At 52.2% G+C, this 16,503-nt stretch overlaps 1 protein-coding gene across 4 annotated transcripts in view; it reads right to left on the bottom strand.

Moving 5' to 3' along the window:
- Nucleotides 1-5,294: 5,294 nt before the first annotated feature.
- Nucleotides 5,295-16,503, bottom strand: part of RPS6KA1 (ribosomal protein S6 kinase A1) — a 31,159-nt gene continuing 19,950 nt past the window's right edge. For all 4 annotated transcript variants that reach the window (XM_038160877.1, XM_038160878.1, XM_038160881.1 and 1 more), the window contains 20 exons: nucleotides 15,957-16,073; nucleotides 15,058-15,139; nucleotides 14,696-14,776; nucleotides 14,017-14,096; nucleotides 13,358-13,464; nucleotides 12,796-12,833; nucleotides 12,549-12,691; nucleotides 11,940-12,010; nucleotides 11,631-11,719; nucleotides 11,437-11,501; nucleotides 10,990-11,092; nucleotides 10,411-10,538; nucleotides 9,848-9,973; nucleotides 9,264-9,353; nucleotides 8,657-8,815; nucleotides 8,274-8,435; nucleotides 7,893-7,969; nucleotides 7,663-7,780; nucleotides 7,153-7,290; nucleotides 5,295-6,897 (listed from right to left, as the gene is read on the bottom strand). In XM_038160877.1, the coding sequence (XP_038016805.1) occupies nucleotides 6,775-6,897; nucleotides 7,153-7,290; nucleotides 7,663-7,780; nucleotides 7,893-7,969; nucleotides 8,274-8,435; nucleotides 8,657-8,815; nucleotides 9,264-9,353; nucleotides 9,848-9,973; nucleotides 10,411-10,538; nucleotides 10,990-11,092; nucleotides 11,437-11,501; nucleotides 11,631-11,719; nucleotides 11,940-12,010; nucleotides 12,549-12,691; nucleotides 12,796-12,833; nucleotides 13,358-13,464; nucleotides 14,017-14,096; nucleotides 14,696-14,776; nucleotides 15,058-15,139; nucleotides 15,957-16,073 (2,097 nt within the window). In that variant the 3' untranslated portion in view covers nucleotides 5,295-6,774. The remainder of the gene's footprint in view (nucleotides 6,898-7,152; nucleotides 7,291-7,662; nucleotides 7,781-7,892; nucleotides 7,970-8,273; nucleotides 8,436-8,656; nucleotides 8,816-9,263; nucleotides 9,354-9,847; nucleotides 9,974-10,410; nucleotides 10,539-10,989; nucleotides 11,093-11,436; nucleotides 11,502-11,630; nucleotides 11,720-11,939; nucleotides 12,011-12,548; nucleotides 12,692-12,795; nucleotides 12,834-13,357; nucleotides 13,465-14,016; nucleotides 14,097-14,695; nucleotides 14,777-15,057; nucleotides 15,140-15,956; nucleotides 16,074-16,503) is intronic.

Below are 16,503 nucleotides of genomic sequence, written 5' to 3'. Positions count from 1 at the left end.
GCACGACAGAACAGCAATTTGGGATAATCTCTTACAAACCAACCCATATCTTAGTTTTAAAATAGTCAAGATTTGCACGTTGTGGTGTAAGAACCAGAAATGTTTTTCATTTACATTTCCAGAAACTTTTGAGATCTCTTCCCGAATATTTCAACACATTCTCCTTCCCCATTTTCCCAGCTGGGATAATTTTTTGCCAGCACAGGCAATTCTTCTCGGTATCCATGGGAATTGCCTCCATAATTAGACGTGCACCCAGTGCACAGATCAGAGCGCTCCAACCCAGCAGCTGGAACTAGGAGGCAGGTCTGATTAAATCTGCTCTGCCACGAGGAGAAAAGCCAGCTTTAATGAAACATCACAGGACTCCCTACCCTGTCTTTAAACAGGGCAGGAAAAGGGACTCCGGGATTACTTTGAGAGTGGCTGCTCGTGGTGTGCTCACAATTCACAGAGCAGAAAGCGAGCACCGAGTGATCCAGGGCCTTGAAGCCGGGGATCTGCCTCATTAAAAAGGGGCTGATTGCCAGCAGCTTATTAAAGGGGCTCCCAGGCTGCCTTCAGAACAGCAGTGAAGGTTGGAGGGGTCAGCAGATGCAGATGGAGGTTTTCTCCTTGATAGTTTCTCCTCGAGCCAGTGAGATCAGGGTCAGCTTGCAGAGGAGCAGCTTCTCTGGGTTTCCTGCCCTGCCCATCAGTGATTGTTTGTGTGGATCCACCAAAAGACACAGAGCCAGCCTCCAGCTCTTTTTCCTATTGAATCCCACAAGGGTTTGGGTTGGAAGGACCTTAAAGCCCACGCAGTCCCGCCCCCTGCCACGGGCAGAGACACCTGCCACCGTCCTAGGCTGCTCCAAACCCTGTCCAGCCTGGCCATGTACACCTCCAGGGATGGGACAGCTGCATCTGCTCTGGACAATTTTCATGGAAAGGAAATGATTTCTGTTCCTGCACACCCGGTTCTGCAGGTCCAATGTGCTCTTCAGGAAAGGGAGCTGGTGCAAGAGGCAGATGGTCGGATGGAAATTATTAATCCCATACAAGTTCTTTATCTTTAGTTGCTGCCTCCACTTGGTGTCACAAACCCCACGACTCCCAGGGGCTTCCCCTTTTAAGAAACAGAGCTGGGAGTTGGGGTGGAGCAGACATTAAAATTCCAAGTGGTTTGGTGGGTGGGAAAAAAGCGACTTTTAACAAATACGCCGGGGCTGGGGGATCAAACAGGGCTCTGGTCTAGACAGAACCGCACTCCCTGCCTGCCTCAGAAGTTCATAGCACACCAGCTGACAGAATTTAGCATCTCGTTTCCCTAACACGATTAAAATGCAGCTCCGTGTCCTGGGGTACTGACAGCCCCTCAGATCTCTCCGCATTCCAAGCCACGTTTCCATTTCCCCTGCCGGAGTCGCTCCCTTTGGAAACGCGGCCCTGCGGACGAGCGGCGCTCGCGGAGCCCGGCATGCAGGTTGCTTTAGCTGGGGGTTGAACTCAGCCCTTCCTGTAATTCTATGATTTGAATATCATTTTCACAATCCTTGCAAGCAGCAGATGAATGAGAGATTCCTGGCTTTGAGTCAAAAGCTGCGGTAATTAAATGTTTATAAAACACTTTAAGCATGCGAAGTGCTGTTGTAGACAAGGAACCAACAGATCTGGCAGATTGGAGCCGGATTTTAGGCACACCAGCAAATAGAGCCCATTTCCCCCACTACATCTCTCTTTTAGAGCTGCTAGCAGAGGGTTATGGAGGCCATCACCAGGTTCCTTTTATTATAACCAGAGTAAGTGAAATCAGAATCACTTTCTTGCATGTGAATATGTGTAATTCAGAAGTTTTCCACTCTGTAAGAACTCGCCAAGCAAAGGGTCAGCTTGCTGTTCAGCTCAGGAAGGAACTACCCCGTGGGAAACAGAAATTGCTGCTACTTCTGATCTCTCACATAAAACTGGAGAGCTTCCACCTGTTACAGGTTTCTAACACCATCTGCTGTTTAAAAGGAAGATGGCATTGGAGCTCAGCAGCACTGAGAGCTTGTTTGATAAACCAGGCGCGACACCAGCAAATCTGGAATGTTTCTGTAATTGCCACAATTCCTTTTTTTTTCTTATTTTAAGCCCTGAACATATTTTGACTTGATCTTCATTATGAAGTGAATTCTTTCTTTGCTAGAGGAGCAGAATCCCAGTGAGCAGCAGCCGAATGTCAGGTCCACAACACTTCAGTTTTCATTCCCAGCCATGAGGCTGTGTCGTTTCAGCACCAACACAAATTTCAAGCAGTGTCACTCTCTCCAAAGCTTGGCCCAAAGAACCGACTTAAAAATGTTTTCATAGGAGAGAACCATGGGGTGTGAGGAGCTCAAAGAAAATAATTCTTCCCATTAAAAATAAAAATATTGACCTTTTGCTGGCTCACACTGCTGCCTGTGGGACAGAATAAACACTCTAACCAAGCATTCTTCTGCTTCCTAATTGAAAGAGATACAAACTTTTGTCCCAGGAAAAGCAACAGAACCCAGGAGCTCATTACACATTTAAACTGAAGGACTCACAACTACTGCTCTTAGTTTTGGTTGAAGTTATTTGTAAAAACAATTTTTTCTAAAACAAAAATACTTTTCTCCAAAGTGGTCCTTGGCTATTCACCCTGAGACAAGCAGGGATTTAGACAAAACCCACCCAAAACCTCAAAATCTAGCACCAAACAGAGGTTGTAGCTCTGGGATTCTTCTCCAGTCCGATCCCTTCAGCCCAGTTCCAGCATCACCCCCTCCTCTCGCATTTCTCACCCCTCACGCATCGTTTAAAGTCAGTGGCTCCTTTTGTGAGCAGTCGGCTCCTCACCCCGGCACTTTCCCTGCACTTCGACAAAAGAGACCTTTTACATGTCAATTTATTTCCAGACAAGCATATCTGAAAGGGAGTTTCCCTCCGGAGTCGAATTAGTATTAATGGCAGGTGTTCAGTGGCACACAAAGGGAGGGAGGCTGAGCCGAGGCACTAAGACAGCTTGATGTTTTAATAACCAGAGGCAAGGAATGGAGTGGCAGCGGACCTGCGGCTTCCCCGGCGTGAGTGAAGGTTTTATTCAGAGCCCCCATGTACTGCCGAAAGAAGACCTTGAAATATTTTAAATGTTTTCTTTGCCTTGAAAGAGGGATTAAATTGTTGAATATTCCATGGAAGCGCAGCATCCACCCCACATCCCGTGGAACTCGCTCGCGGTCGCCGAGTACTTCCGAAGCCTCCCGCGGCCTTGGGAAGTGCCACCTCCTCGTGGTGGCACCCAGGAGGCCTCCAGCTGCACGGTTCACCAGCCACCAGTGCCTAGAGATGCTGGAAAAGGAATTACGTGGACTAACTCAAAGGTGGGAACTTGGAGAGGGACTTGCATTAAAGTTTAAAAAGCTAAAACCACAGATCAGTTGCTCAGTGAAGTTGCACTATGAAAAAGAGAAGATGATTGCTGGGAAAGCTACTGGCCTCCATTTTTAAACTGAATCTTGATGGGAATATTTCCCAGGCCAGAAGACATTTATTGATGCCCTGGTGAATTTGACAGAGGTCAGCAAGGGAAAGGCACAGCTACACAGTGGGAAAGAAGGGAAACATCCTCTCAGCTGGGTCAGCCCCTACAACAGAAAAAGGGCTGATTTATGCCCCAAAATAGGAAAACGTAACCTGTATTACAAAGAAACAGTATTATACAGAGCTGTTCAACATTATTTTCGGGCTCCTTGACTTTGGATCAATATGTTTTTTCTGCAGAGGTTATTTCCAGGTAGACTCAGCAGTTTGAGGCTGGATTCCGGGATTTCTGCTCCCTTGAGCTTTCATTCAGACCCGTTCAGGACAAAAGCTTAAAGATCAAATCCACTATTAAATACCTGAACTAACAGAAATAGCTTTCCTTGTAAAGATGTCCTTATGTATGGAAGTTAAATCAATTTTTGCCTCTTTTAAAACCAAGACAATTTGGGATCTCCTATGTGTCCTCTTTGTCCCAAGTTACAGCTGAATGACCCCCAACTCCTGTAAGAGCAAATCACTTGGTCTCTCACCCCCCAGTAGACATTAGATACCCGACTTTCACCTCAAATAATGCCATTTCAGTTGGTATGACAACAGTACTTTGGCAGAGGTCAGGACAAAACCAGAAAAGGAAGGAGAGAGCCCAACCCGTCACAAACACCTGCAGCTCTCATATACAGAAAATTCACAAATCCAATTTTATTGAGCACTGCAATTAAAAAAGGAACAGCACTTGGTTGATCTGGAATTAAAAATCAAGATTTATTTTACTTATGGATAACTCAGAACAACGCGGTTAAAAGCCTCCTGGAGAGGAAGGTGTAGCCCTTCTTGTTCTCTCTGTTCTCCAAGGGGATGGGGATTTCAGAAGCTCCGGCTGCACCAAGCACAAAGTTCTTCTGACTGGAGACCCGAGGGTGGCAGAGGGGTTTGATGCCCCTGGTTTTGGGGCCTTACACCCCAGGTATTGGGGTCTGACACCCCAGGTATCATCTCACGGCCAGGCAGAACCTGCAGCAGCTGAGGGCTGCTCTCCCCCTGCCCACACTGATCTGCACCTAGTTGTTCCCACACCCGAGTTGTCCCCAGCTGGCCTCACACCAGCACATCCACAGGGAGTATTTAGCAAGGGCTGTAATGTTTTTCCTGACTGATATTTGAAAACATTTGCAATTTCATACAAATAACCAGTTATCCCCCAAAGCAGGACCAGTATTTGGTTTAAGACCCCCTAAACCCCAGGGTTTAAGAGCACTGATCCCCACCCACCCACGGTGGGCTGGCATCCAACCATCCACCACTCCAGACCTTCCCTTGAAACACAGTGTAGGGAACATTCTGACAATCTGTGGAGGTTCCTGCAACACCCAAAGGGACTGAGCCCAGCTCCAGATAAGTGCTTGTGATGATTGCTCTGCTTGCAGGTACCGACCACTGGCACAGCACTGGCACGAGAGTCACTGTGGAGTTGTAGGGAACATCATGCCACAAGTATTTTTAAGGAAGGCATTTAGGCATTTTGGGTTGTGGAGTGTCCCCCTCCCCAAATCTCAGCAAAACAATAAATCCCTCTGTGCTGGGGCTGCTGGCAATACCAGTAAGAAAATCCACTGTGGACTGGAGGTGGCCTTCTCCTCTCAGAAGCGCTGGACACTCAGGCTGCACTTGGAATACAGAGAGAAAGAAATTGTGACTATTTCAGCTTCTCTCTGGCTGCTCACAGGACCTGCTTGGATGAGGGTAGAGGAGAAGAGCACTGTGCATCTCACATAATTATTTTTATTGAATTCTCCATTTTAGAGCCAACTGGGACTGAACAAAAAAGCAAGTTTCCTCTCTCGTGACATGATCAGCTAAAAGTAGCAGAAATTCACATGAGAACCTTTGCTGGCTCCAGTCACATCCTTGAGCTCTGTTTGCAGCCCTTGTAGCAATCCTGCTGCTCTCAGAAACTGCCACCATGGAACCATGGAGCTCTGGCAGTTCCGTGCAGGTCAGACTGGGGTGGGTATTTATTTCTAGCACAGTTTTCTCCAAGTGTTGGTTCCTATAAGCACAGAAGTGTCCTGAGAGTAAGAAATTCCCCATTCCCGTTGGTTCTTGCCTCATTCCAGGACTGCTTCTGGTCACCTCCTACTGAGAGAAGGTAGCATGAGAGGCTGCCCTAAGCAGCACTGCTGGTTTTCAGGGCTGATCAAAAGCTCTGCAGCTTTTCCAGAAGGCAGACAAGGAGCACTGTCCCTGCGTAGCACGGAGGAACAGCCTGGGGACGGCTCGGGAAGCGCCGGGGGTCGCTGGTTCTGCAGCTCACAGGCACGGCCCCTGAACGACACGTTTATTGTAGAGTCAGAAAGAAACCCTGAGTCACCGGCTGGAGAACACAGTGAAATTAAAAAATAAAGGGTGGTTTGGTTCAGAGGCTCCTGCTGAGGGGAAGGAAAACCCCAAATGGTAAAAGCAGCAGCCAGAGCCAGCTCAAAGCCTCTGCTTTGCCAGGGAGGAGATTCTGTTGTCATTTCCCCCCCCGCACAGGTGACAAACTCCACAGTGATGGGAGAGCAGAGGGAAGGAATGAGCCAAACCTAGGAGGTGTCCTGGCCTGCTGAGCATCTGCAGGAGGCCTTGGAAAAAACGTGGTGTGTTTTGTTCAGAGATCTGAGCAGCTGGCTGGGCTGGGGGAGCACGGGACAGAGGGAGAAACAGAGGCTGCAGAATCCACCTTACATGGAACAAACACACGGGAGGGGAGGGAGGTCCTTCATGGACACGAGTGCTGGTGGCCGGGAGTCTGCAGGGCTGGCTTTGGGAAATGCATCCAAAGGTTTGAGGGAGGAAAAGCCCCAAAGCCTAAACCCCAAGTGTGACACAGTCACAGCTGCTGTGGAGCTGGACAGGATCAGTTCCAAGAAATGCTGTAGCAACAACAAATACCTGGTCCTACACTGGGAAGGGTGAATCAGAGCTGCTTTTAGTGCCACTTGACATCAGTTATACATTCTAGTTCTCATATACACAGATGGATTTCTTTATAAATCGACAATTTACACGTCAAAAAAGTTTTACAGTGAAGTTCTCTCAGGAAAGATCAGTCCATATGAGGAGGAGCCAGTCTTTCAGGAGCAGGAAGGCACTTGGCCTCTTGAGAGCAAGTCCCCGGGGGAGCCCCTGTGCAGACCCTGCCCGTCCCCTGTCCCCCTCTTCTGTAGGTGTGCAAAATCCGGGCTGCTCCTGCACCGTGGGGCCTCACAGGGTGGTGGAGGGGAGCTTCTTCACCCGCCTCTGTGCTAGGATGGAGGATTCGATGGGCTTCAGCTGAGGGCTTGGCTTGGAGCTGTTCAGTGCCGAGTACGTGGCAGCCATGGCGCCCTGCAGAGGGGCACACAGGAGTCACTCAGGTGCAGGAGAGCTACTTCAGGCTCATGGCCTTACAAGACAGGGGACAGAGCAGCCACGTCCACAAACAAAGCCAGAACCATCTTTCTTGCTTCTTTAAGTCTCCGTCCCACACTGACGTGCTGTTAAAGAATCTCCCCTTTCTTTCCTCCCAAAAACCCCTGTACTGCCTGCCCTGGTCACACCTCTCCAAACTCCCCTCCTGCTTTCCCACTCCAAATTTTGTACCTTTACAAGCTGAATGTCCTGGTGATTGAGCTGGCTCTGGGGTAAACTGTCCTTCTGGGTTATCCAAGGATGCTGCAGGACCTGCTTGGCTGTGAGACGCTGGTGAGGATCTACGTGGAGCATCTTTGATACCAGATCCTACAGGCATCATTTGGAAAGTCAGACTTTAGAAGATTTAATAATTTGAATACAAAAAACCCCACCTGTGTACACCCCCAGATTAGGATTTAAATGCAGAGGCCAAGTTTGAAGTCCCCAGACATCAATGTCTTTTTGTATGAAATACGTTTTTGGCAGGCCCGGGGGGTAGAACACAGAGCAAACCCCACATGGGTCAAGCACAAGGTTGGTTTTCCATGCAAATATCACAGCCAGAGCTAAAACAAGAGCTGTGAGGGACTTGTGTAGGGTAGAAGCTGCAGTGCTGGTTTTCTTCTCTCTCTTGTGTGTTCCCTCCCCAGCCTGCTCTGTATTTGCCTCACAGCAACACCAACAAATATGAAACCCTACCTTGGCCATGTCAGAAATAGTGTCCCAATTGCCCCCGCTGATGGAGAACTTCCCCCCTCCTATCCGAGTCAGGATCTCTTCTGGAGTGTCACTGGGACCATTTGCAAAGGGAGTGCAGCTGGGGAGAGAGGAGAGAGCCCTGGATTTACTGACCCAGGCAGGAGGAGAGGCACGGCTGTCCCCACAGAGCACACTGGGCACAGGGGTCACAGCTCCAGCCACGGCCTTACCCTGCCAGCATGGTGTACAGCAGGACCCCCAGGCTCCAGATGTCACAGCCCTCGTCGTAGCCTTGCCGTTTCAGGACCTGAACACAACAAGCAAAGGGAAAAAGTGTGTTTGCTTCCTGTCATTGAGCTCATTTCAGAAGAGGGGCTTGACCTGGGTGCAGTGCGTATGCAAAGCTTCCAGAGCTGGACAGAACAGCAAAGTCTGGGACTCAAATATCAGGATTTAAAATAGATTCATTACTACAAGTGGTATTCCTGTAATTGCCTCTTCCAGGGTGGGATGGAGATGGGGCCAGGCAGACCCACTGTGCCAAGGGGGAGCACAGCTTAGGGGAGGGACAAGGGGACTGCTGGAGGGTCTCAGGTCAGTGAGGTGCTCACCTCGGGTGCCACGAAGTTTGCTGTGTAACAGGGGGTCATGAGGAGCCCGTTGTCAGCCCTGAGCTGCTTGGCAAAGCCAAAGTCACAAATTCGGATGCTCTCGGGGTTCCCTGATTTATCCACGTAGAGGATATTGCTGGGCTTCAGGTCCCTGTGAACCACCTGTGGAGCCAAGAAAGGGCTGTGCTCATACCCCATGTAGATAAAGGTCTGAAAGCTGCCTGAGGTCACTCAGGCCCTGCTCTGGCCCCACATCTGCTTTGCCAGGAGGGCGACACCAGCAAGAAATAATTGTCACGATGGGCAGAGTTACTCCCTGGAGGAGAGGGAGCACAGTGTAATGCCAGGGAGCTTCTCAGGAAAACAGTTGTGACCACACTCACCCCTTGGGAATGCAGATACTCCACTGTTTTACAGATCATGTGCAGGACTGAACTGGCTTCTCTCTCTGAGAAAAATTTCTGTCTGAGGATTTTATCCAGCAGCTCCCCTCCCCTCATGAGCTCGGTCACCAGGTACACGTACTTCCCATCATCGTACACCTGCCAAAGAAAACAAGGGTGGGGTCATCAAAATGTGCTTCCACAGCTTCCCTTTTGTACTCCGTCGCCAAGGAGCAGACAGGGATCAGCAGAGGTGGCTCGGGGGATGCTTCCCCACCCCAGAATCATGGAATATCCCAACCTGGAAGGGACCCACAGGGATCACTGATCCAGCCCCAGTCCCTGCCCAGACATCCCAACAGTCCCACCCTGGGCATCCCTGGGAGCAGGGTCCAAAGGCTCCTGGAGCTCTGGCAGCCTCGGGGCCGTGCCCATTCCCTGGGGAGCTGGGCAGTGCCAGCACCCTCTGGGGAAGAGCCTTCTCCTGACAGAGAAACGGCAACACGAGGAACTGGGGCGCTGGGCTGTCCCTGCTGGGGCTGAGCTCTGCCCCCGCCAGCCTGCACTTCCTAAACCAAAGCACAGGCGAGTCTCGAGCCACACTCACATCTTTCAGGGTGATGATGTTTGGGTGCTGCCCGTACCGCAGCAGGATCTCAATCTCCTCAGAAGGGTCTCGCTTGCTCTTGTCAATCACCTGCAAGAGTAGGGACACACTGCAGCCACCACGGATGGGGAAGGGGCCAGGACAAAGCACACGGGCTGAGTTTGGAGCCCTACAGAGCTCCTGTGCTGTATCCACTCCATCTCCTCATCTCTTTAGCTCTAGAAATACTTAAATTGCTTCATCAGCTCTGTCTCCCCAACCCACAAAATTTTATGTCTTTTGTTAAGTCCTGATGTAGCCACAGCTTTGCACAGGACGATGAGATGCTCTCCTCCCTCTGAGGGAGGAGGACACTGCTTCCCTGCTATTCCTAGGGAAGTGCAGGTACCTGCAGAGCAGCACAGAAATTGTCTTTTACATCCTAGATGTAGGATCCTGTTCCACTCTCTGCCAGGGGCAGGGACACCTTCCACTATCCCAGGCTGCTCCAACCTGGCCTTGGATACTTCCAGGGATGGGGCAGCCACAGCTGCTCTGGGCAAAGATGTAACAGGGGAGCTCAGCTGGGAGGGCAGGTCCCAGACCTTGACTGCGTACTCCATGTTGGTGGCCTTGTGGATGCAGCGTTTGCAGACGGAGTAGGAGCCGACGCCGATGGCCTCCTTCACCACGTACCCATCGCTGAACTGGAGGTTCTTGCCGTGCAGCTGCTGCCAGGGCACAAAGGACAGGTTCAGGGTAGGGTTTGTGCAGCATGATGAGTTAACTGCAGCACAGAGAGAGCTGTCAGACTGTCTGCTACATCCCACAGCTTCTCCTCCTGGCGGGGAGCGGGAGGAGAGGAGAGCAAGGCAGATATAGGTTAGTGGGCCAACGCTGCCTGCACCAAGCACTCTGCCTTTGCCTTTGGTTGCCCAACCCACGGGAATTACAGATTCTGCCAGCACAGATCCACCTGGGGACGGGAAAGCCACAGCCCCACACTGCCCTGACAGCTTGTGCGCAATGTGACAGTCAGTGGTGATGAAAGAACAGGAGGCAAGAATTCCAAAAAGAACTGCCTCAGGCTGCAGGTGGTGCAGAGGTCCTGCACACCTGGAGCATCCCTGCACCTCCAAAGAGCTGCTCCTCTGTCCCCATTCCTTACCTGCACAACTGAATGCAGGGCAGGCTGGGGAGGGTGGACTTTGCCATCCTCCATTAACCCGGTTGCCACGAAACTGAAGCCTCGGAAGAGCTGATGGGCCCCCGCACTCGGGGGCACACCCGGGGAATCTGCAGCAGGAGTTGAGAGACAGCTCGAGAAGGGCCTGAGGAGCAGAAGCCTCCCCCTTGCTCCCAGGAGCCACTGCAATTTATTTCAGACAGGATCCACACCAGCAGCACTGAGTTTACCCCTAACATCCCACAGAGAATCATGGAATTGTCCAGCTTGGAAAAGCCCTCTAAGATCAGCGAGTCCAGCAATTCCCCCAGCGCTGCCAATGTCCCCAAGTGCCACATTCACATGACTTTTAAACCCCTGCAGGGATGGTGACTCCACCGCTGCCCTGGGCAGCCCGTGCCAGGGACTGACAACCCTTTTGGGAGAAGAAATTTCCCTGATATCCAAGGTAAACCTTCCCTGTGCAGAAACCTTATCTTGCTGATGCCGGATACTCCCTGGTGTGGGGTCACAGGGTGACATCTGACAGGAAAGCTGGGCTTTGCCTCAAGTCATACAAACCTTTTGGTGTCCGTGACGTGAACTCTGTGTCAAAATAAAAGGTGTCATCTGGCTGGCCCACTGCAGGCTTGAAAGGGGGTTTGATTTCCCTGCGGTACAGCTTCTGTAAAACACACAAAACCCAAAACCCAGCTGCAAAAACAGCTTGGAAGGGCTCCCACAGGCACCTTCTCCCAAAGGGTGCAAAGGCTGGTGAGGAATAAGGGCCAGGAAGAGATTTTATGACACTCTGTGTCTCAGCATTTTGCTGCAGCTCAGTGAGGTGACAGGCAGCCCAGGTATGAGACAGTTACATGACAGAGAATTTTGGTTTTGGAAAGGGTCATTGGAATGGATGGGGACAGGGGCTGGTGGCTCTCCCATAACATCAGGACTGTGCTGTTCCTGCTGCCAGGACTGTGTCACTGGTGCTGAGTGGTGCAGAAATTTGCTCTTTCTGGTACTCACGTTCCAGTCGATGGTGGAGTAGAAAGGGTGGCGCTTGATCTCCTCTGCCCCATCTGGCCCAGACCCTGCAAGAGCCACCACGGGTCATGTTGTACTGAACCCCCAACAAAGCCAAGGGGACAGCCAGGGAGGCAGCACAGCCAGGTGTCACAGAGAACCTCAGAAACCAAAAAAAAAAAAAAAAAAGGTCTTACCTAATCTGTTGGCTGGATTCCTTTTGAAAAGGGCTCGCAGGAGGCTCTGAGCCTCAGTGCTCAGGAACTGTGGCATGCCCAGTTTCGCTCTGGGGAGGAAGTTATGCAATCAGCTGCAGGTTTGAAGAAAAGCCACAAGGCAACTGCAGTACCTCCACCCCCAAAATGCACAATCACCTCTCTGGCATTTACACTGCACCCTTGAAACGGGTGGCTGATATGGCACCACTTGCCAAATAATGCCACAGAATTTCAAGAGCCCCCAGTTGCAACACCCCTACTGTGCAGATAAGAGAGAGAAACTCTTACTTGAGGATGAGGGTCATCGTCTCCTTACGGTCCTTCCCCTGGAAGGGCAGTGCCCCCGTGAGCATTTCAAACTGGGAGGGAAAGAGAAGAAGGGGGGTCATGTCTGAGCAAGGCTCAGGGTTGCAAGGTGCCACTGCCCGTTCCTGCTTGTGAGGGGTCCCAAGCCTGGCTCTGACAGAGCTCACAGGCACGGCGAGTTCCCAGCAGCAGCTGGGCTCTCGAGGTTTGCCTGGGAACGTGTCCAGGCCAGCGCCTGCTCCTGCCGGAGCCCTGGGATCCAGCAGCTGCCAGATGGTGGCACCAGATCTGCACTGACAGCGAGGGCCCGGTGCTGGGGTGGACACGGACACCCCCACGCACTCCACACACACCCCACAGAGACCCCCGTGCATCCCACGGACACCTCCACACACCCCACAGCCCCCTCACAGCCCAGCACCCCTGGCACAGCAGCCTCAAGGGACCAGCGCTCCTGCTGGAGGCCTAGACAGCCCCTTAGGGTGTTTTGGGGGTGTGGGGAGCCCCCCCGGTCAGCAGGACACACAGAGCCGTGTCTGGTGTTCCAGAGAGGGGGCAGCTGGCATTGCCAGTCCTGGGCAGGGTACCCACCATGAGGACCCCGTAGGACCACCAGTCAGCACTGTGCGAGTGGCCCTGGCGATTGACCACCTCCGGGGCCATGTACTCCACGGTGCCACAGAAGGAGTAGGCTTTCTTCTCGTGGTCTATGGCCTCCTTACTCAATCCAAAATCTGCGCAAGAGAAAGCTGTCAGCACACTGCTCCAAACATTTCAAGCAGCTCTGTGTTTCAGGAACCAACCTTGCTGGAGCCCAAGGCTCGGTGGAGCCCCTTACCTGTGAGTTTGATGTGCCCCTCTTCATCCAAGAGGATGCTGCAGCAGCAGTGGAAAAACAAGTTGTTAGTGTCTGTGGAAAGGGCTGGTGAGAACAAGCACAGCCAGGGATGGTCTGAGATCATCCTTTGGCTCCCAGAATCCAAAGTTACCTGTCCCTTCTCCCAGTGCTTTAAGCTCCACCACCAAGACAGGAGTGGGACCAGGAGCAGCTCCCTCCTCTCCACACCCCTGGCTTCACAGCAAACCAAAGGCCCCAGAGGTTACCCCCCTCTGACCCCAAATACCCCAGGCAAGGATAACCCAGCTGGAGTGGGCTCTGCAGGGCCCAGCCTGGTCCCTTCTCCCTCTGAAGGCTCCCAGCTGCCCAAGGCTCTCTGCTCAGCCTGTGGCACACAGCTCCTGGCTGGAACCACTGACCTGAGCCTTGGATTGGCACCACCACCTCCCATGTGTCCAGCCCCAGGGTTCCCTCCAGCCCCTCTGGAAGGTGGGAGCTGTTCCCGGACCCCAGGCTGGACTGGATGCAGGGCTGGGATCCTGCCTCAGCTGGCCACACGTACTTCTCTGGCTTGAGGTCCCTGTAGATGATCCCCAGGCTGTGCAAGTGGTCGAGTCCCAGTGCCAGCTCTGCCAGGTAGAACTTCACATCCTCCTCAGTGAACATGACCTGCAGGCAGGGGCAGAAAGCAGAGAGGTGCTGGGTTACAATGCCAGCAGCTCCCCTGCACCCAGGCAAGACCTTCCACATCCGTGCTGCTCCCTCCTGCCTTTTCTAAGTTTTCCAGACTTTGCCCACCGTTCATGGCTTGGACCTTAATGGATCCAGTGCCACCCCTGCCATGGCAGGGACACCTCCCACTGTCCCAGGTTGCTCCCAGCCCCGTCCAACCTGGCCTTGGGCACTGCCAGGGCCTCCCCACCCTCACACGGAACAATTTATTCCTTAACTGTAATCCAAAATGACTTCTTTTCATTCTTGTTCTTTAGGAGATGCTTATCTGAAGCTGTTGCAGGGGTGGGACCTGCCACCTGTGCTGCTGCTTTTCTGCTGGAGCACAGGGCTCCCACAACACCCTCTCCTGGTGCCAGCTCTGGACTAGCAGCAGGCTGGAGGCTGTTTTCACCCTCTCAAGGACTGCAGGGGTCAGTTACTTCTCCAGGCCTTAAGCACAGCTGAGCTGAGCTGCAGCAGCCCACCGAGATGCCAGAGCATACCCACCTCTTTGGAAAGCCGAGTGAAAAGGTCACCTCCTCTGAGGAAATCCAAGATGAGGTACAGCTTCCCCTCTGTCTGGAATGCTGAAACACAAGCCAGAGCAGGAATCAGAGCCCTGCACTGAGGGAAGGCTCCGTGGTGTTACATTAATCACTTAAATCCCAGCGGCTCCAGCTGGGCACATGCCCTGCGTGGTTCCTGGGTCAAATGCAGGTAGGGCTGATGGGGTAAAGGAGATGGCCTATCCCTGCTGCTGAAATGGGAGCTCCCCACAGCACTCTGGCACTGCAGAAAATCCTCATTTTATGAGGGTCTGGTTCCCTTTCCGCCAGTGATACCCTCCTGAAAGGGCTGTTTTCCCAGGAGAGGTGCCGGTCACCTTACAGGAACAAAGCTGTCCTTGCCTTCCCCAGAGTCAGAGCATTAACCCTGCCAAACTCCAGCTCGGCTAGTTAGCTCTGCTTTCTCAGTTTCTCATGGTTTAATGTTTTAATCCCAGAGATTTGATGTTTAAACCTCCTCTCCCAGTCCATGCTCAGTTCCCCATTCCTTAGCTGGAGCAGGCAGTGGGACCCCAGATCCTTCCAGGAAAGGGTGTGTGTTCAGGGGATTGTGTTTAAAGACAGCCAGAGCCTGCTGGAGCTGCAGCCCCTCTCCCAGCACCCCCGTGAGCTCCACTCACCATAGTGGAGTTTCACCACAAAGGGATGGTTGACATCAGCCAGGATGTCCCTTTCTATCTTTGTCCTCAGTCGGTCCCGCACTGTGGGAAGAGAGGAGCAGCTCAGACACAGAAAAATGTCCTGGCCAGTGTCCAGCCCCAGTGCCCAGCCCCATCCCAGCCTTAAGCACCAGGCTGCTTGAGCCAGGTGTTTTCCCACCTCCATCATGATGCTCTTAAACAGATAAAAGAAAAGGAGGATGTTTTGCTGGGATAAAGATGCTTCTCTTTCACCCAGCCCACCCCAGGGCCAGCAGTGGCATTTCCCCAGTGCTCTTTAAGTCACAGAGGATCAGACACTGCAGGAGGAGTCTCCTTCCTACCTTTCAGCGTTGCCTTCTTGAGCACTTTCATGGCATAGAGGTGGTTGCTGTCTGGGGGAGTTATTTTTCTCACCAAGAAAACCTGAGGCAGAAGAACACCACATTCACCAAGTACTAAACACTGGCAGTGGGAGCTGGATGCTTCCCAAGGTGGCAAACCCAGTGTGTCCCTAAGAAGCTCAAGCTTTCCCATGGGGTTTCCAGGGAGGTGCTGTATGTGGACTCCTCTCACCCCCCAGTTTCATGCTGCACTTTCCTTCTTTCCAGCCTTCCACACCTCCTGACTCCTGCAGCTCCCGTGGGGCTGGGGCTGATGCCTGGGAGCTGTGACTGCAGGCACTGAGGCTTCACTGTTCCACTGAAGCCTCCTGGTTTGTCAGTCACATCAACTCTGGATTTTTATCTCCTACCCTTCCCTGCTGTCTCATTCTACCTGGTTTTAGGCAGCATCAAAAGGACACCACCTGCAAATGGTAGGCTTGGCAGTGCTACTGGTTGGACTGGATGATCCCAGAAGTCTTTTCCAGCCTTTCTCTGATTCTGCAAAGCCTCTGCTGCCTTTGCCCAGGCAGCAGCACACAGTCCTGTCCAAGCCCCCACTGTCAGCTGGAAACTGACTGACACCAAGCTGATTTAATGTGTCAGCAGATGGTCTGTAAGAGACCTGGGTTATTGAAATAGATAAGAGCTACAGGCTACTTCCTTCCTCCTTCACAGAAGGGAAACTGGACCGTAAACAGGAGCCAAACCCAGCCTGGGGCACACAGCAGCACTTCTGAGAAGGGAGGAACATGCCCAGGAACATTCCTGGGAGTCAGGAAAGTGGTTTTGTTGGGGATGGTTCCTTTCGTCACCAGAATAATTTGCCTGGCATGGCGCATAGGAAGAAGTGATCTCACCTTGCCAAAAGAGCCCTGTCCCAGCACCTTCAGGAGCTCAAACTGTGAGGGATCAGCCTTCTCAGAGCCCTCCTTCACATGGTGTGTGATGTTGATTTCCTGCACGACGCCTTCCCCCTGAAACAGAGGGCACACGGTTGGCAGGGACTCCTGAGCAAGGGAAAGCAGCCTGCTGGGATGGTGGAGCAAGGACTGCAGCTCCAGACTCACAGGAGCCACGTGGGAGAGAACCATAAAGGCTGGTGCTTGTCACAGGTATCAGCATCTGCAATCAATAAGTCAGGGTAGGGAGGACCAGGTAAATACAGAGCCCTCCCTCCCAACCACAGGAGCTGCTTTGAACTGCATTTCAGAAGAGTGCTTGAGAAGCACCTTCCTTTTTGAGGCACTGGTAGCAAAAACAGGAGTGTTTATGCCACTAAAAATCCCACAACACAAAAAATACGGCACTGTTGTCAAAACAGGGCCAGGGCTGGCAAAAATCAGACATGTTGGAGCCCATCTGCTCAGCAATCTGAGCAACTCTGCAACATAAGTCTTAGTGCAT

Source organism: Motacilla alba, chromosome 23 (assembly GCF_015832195.1).
Source record: "Motacilla alba alba isolate MOTALB_02 chromosome 23, Motacilla_alba_V1.0_pri, whole genome shotgun sequence".
Classification (NCBI taxonomy): Eukaryota; Metazoa; Chordata; class Aves; order Passeriformes; family Motacillidae; genus Motacilla; species Motacilla alba.
Note: the sequence above shows the minus strand (reverse complement) of the source record. Positions and strands in the feature narration are given on the sequence as shown.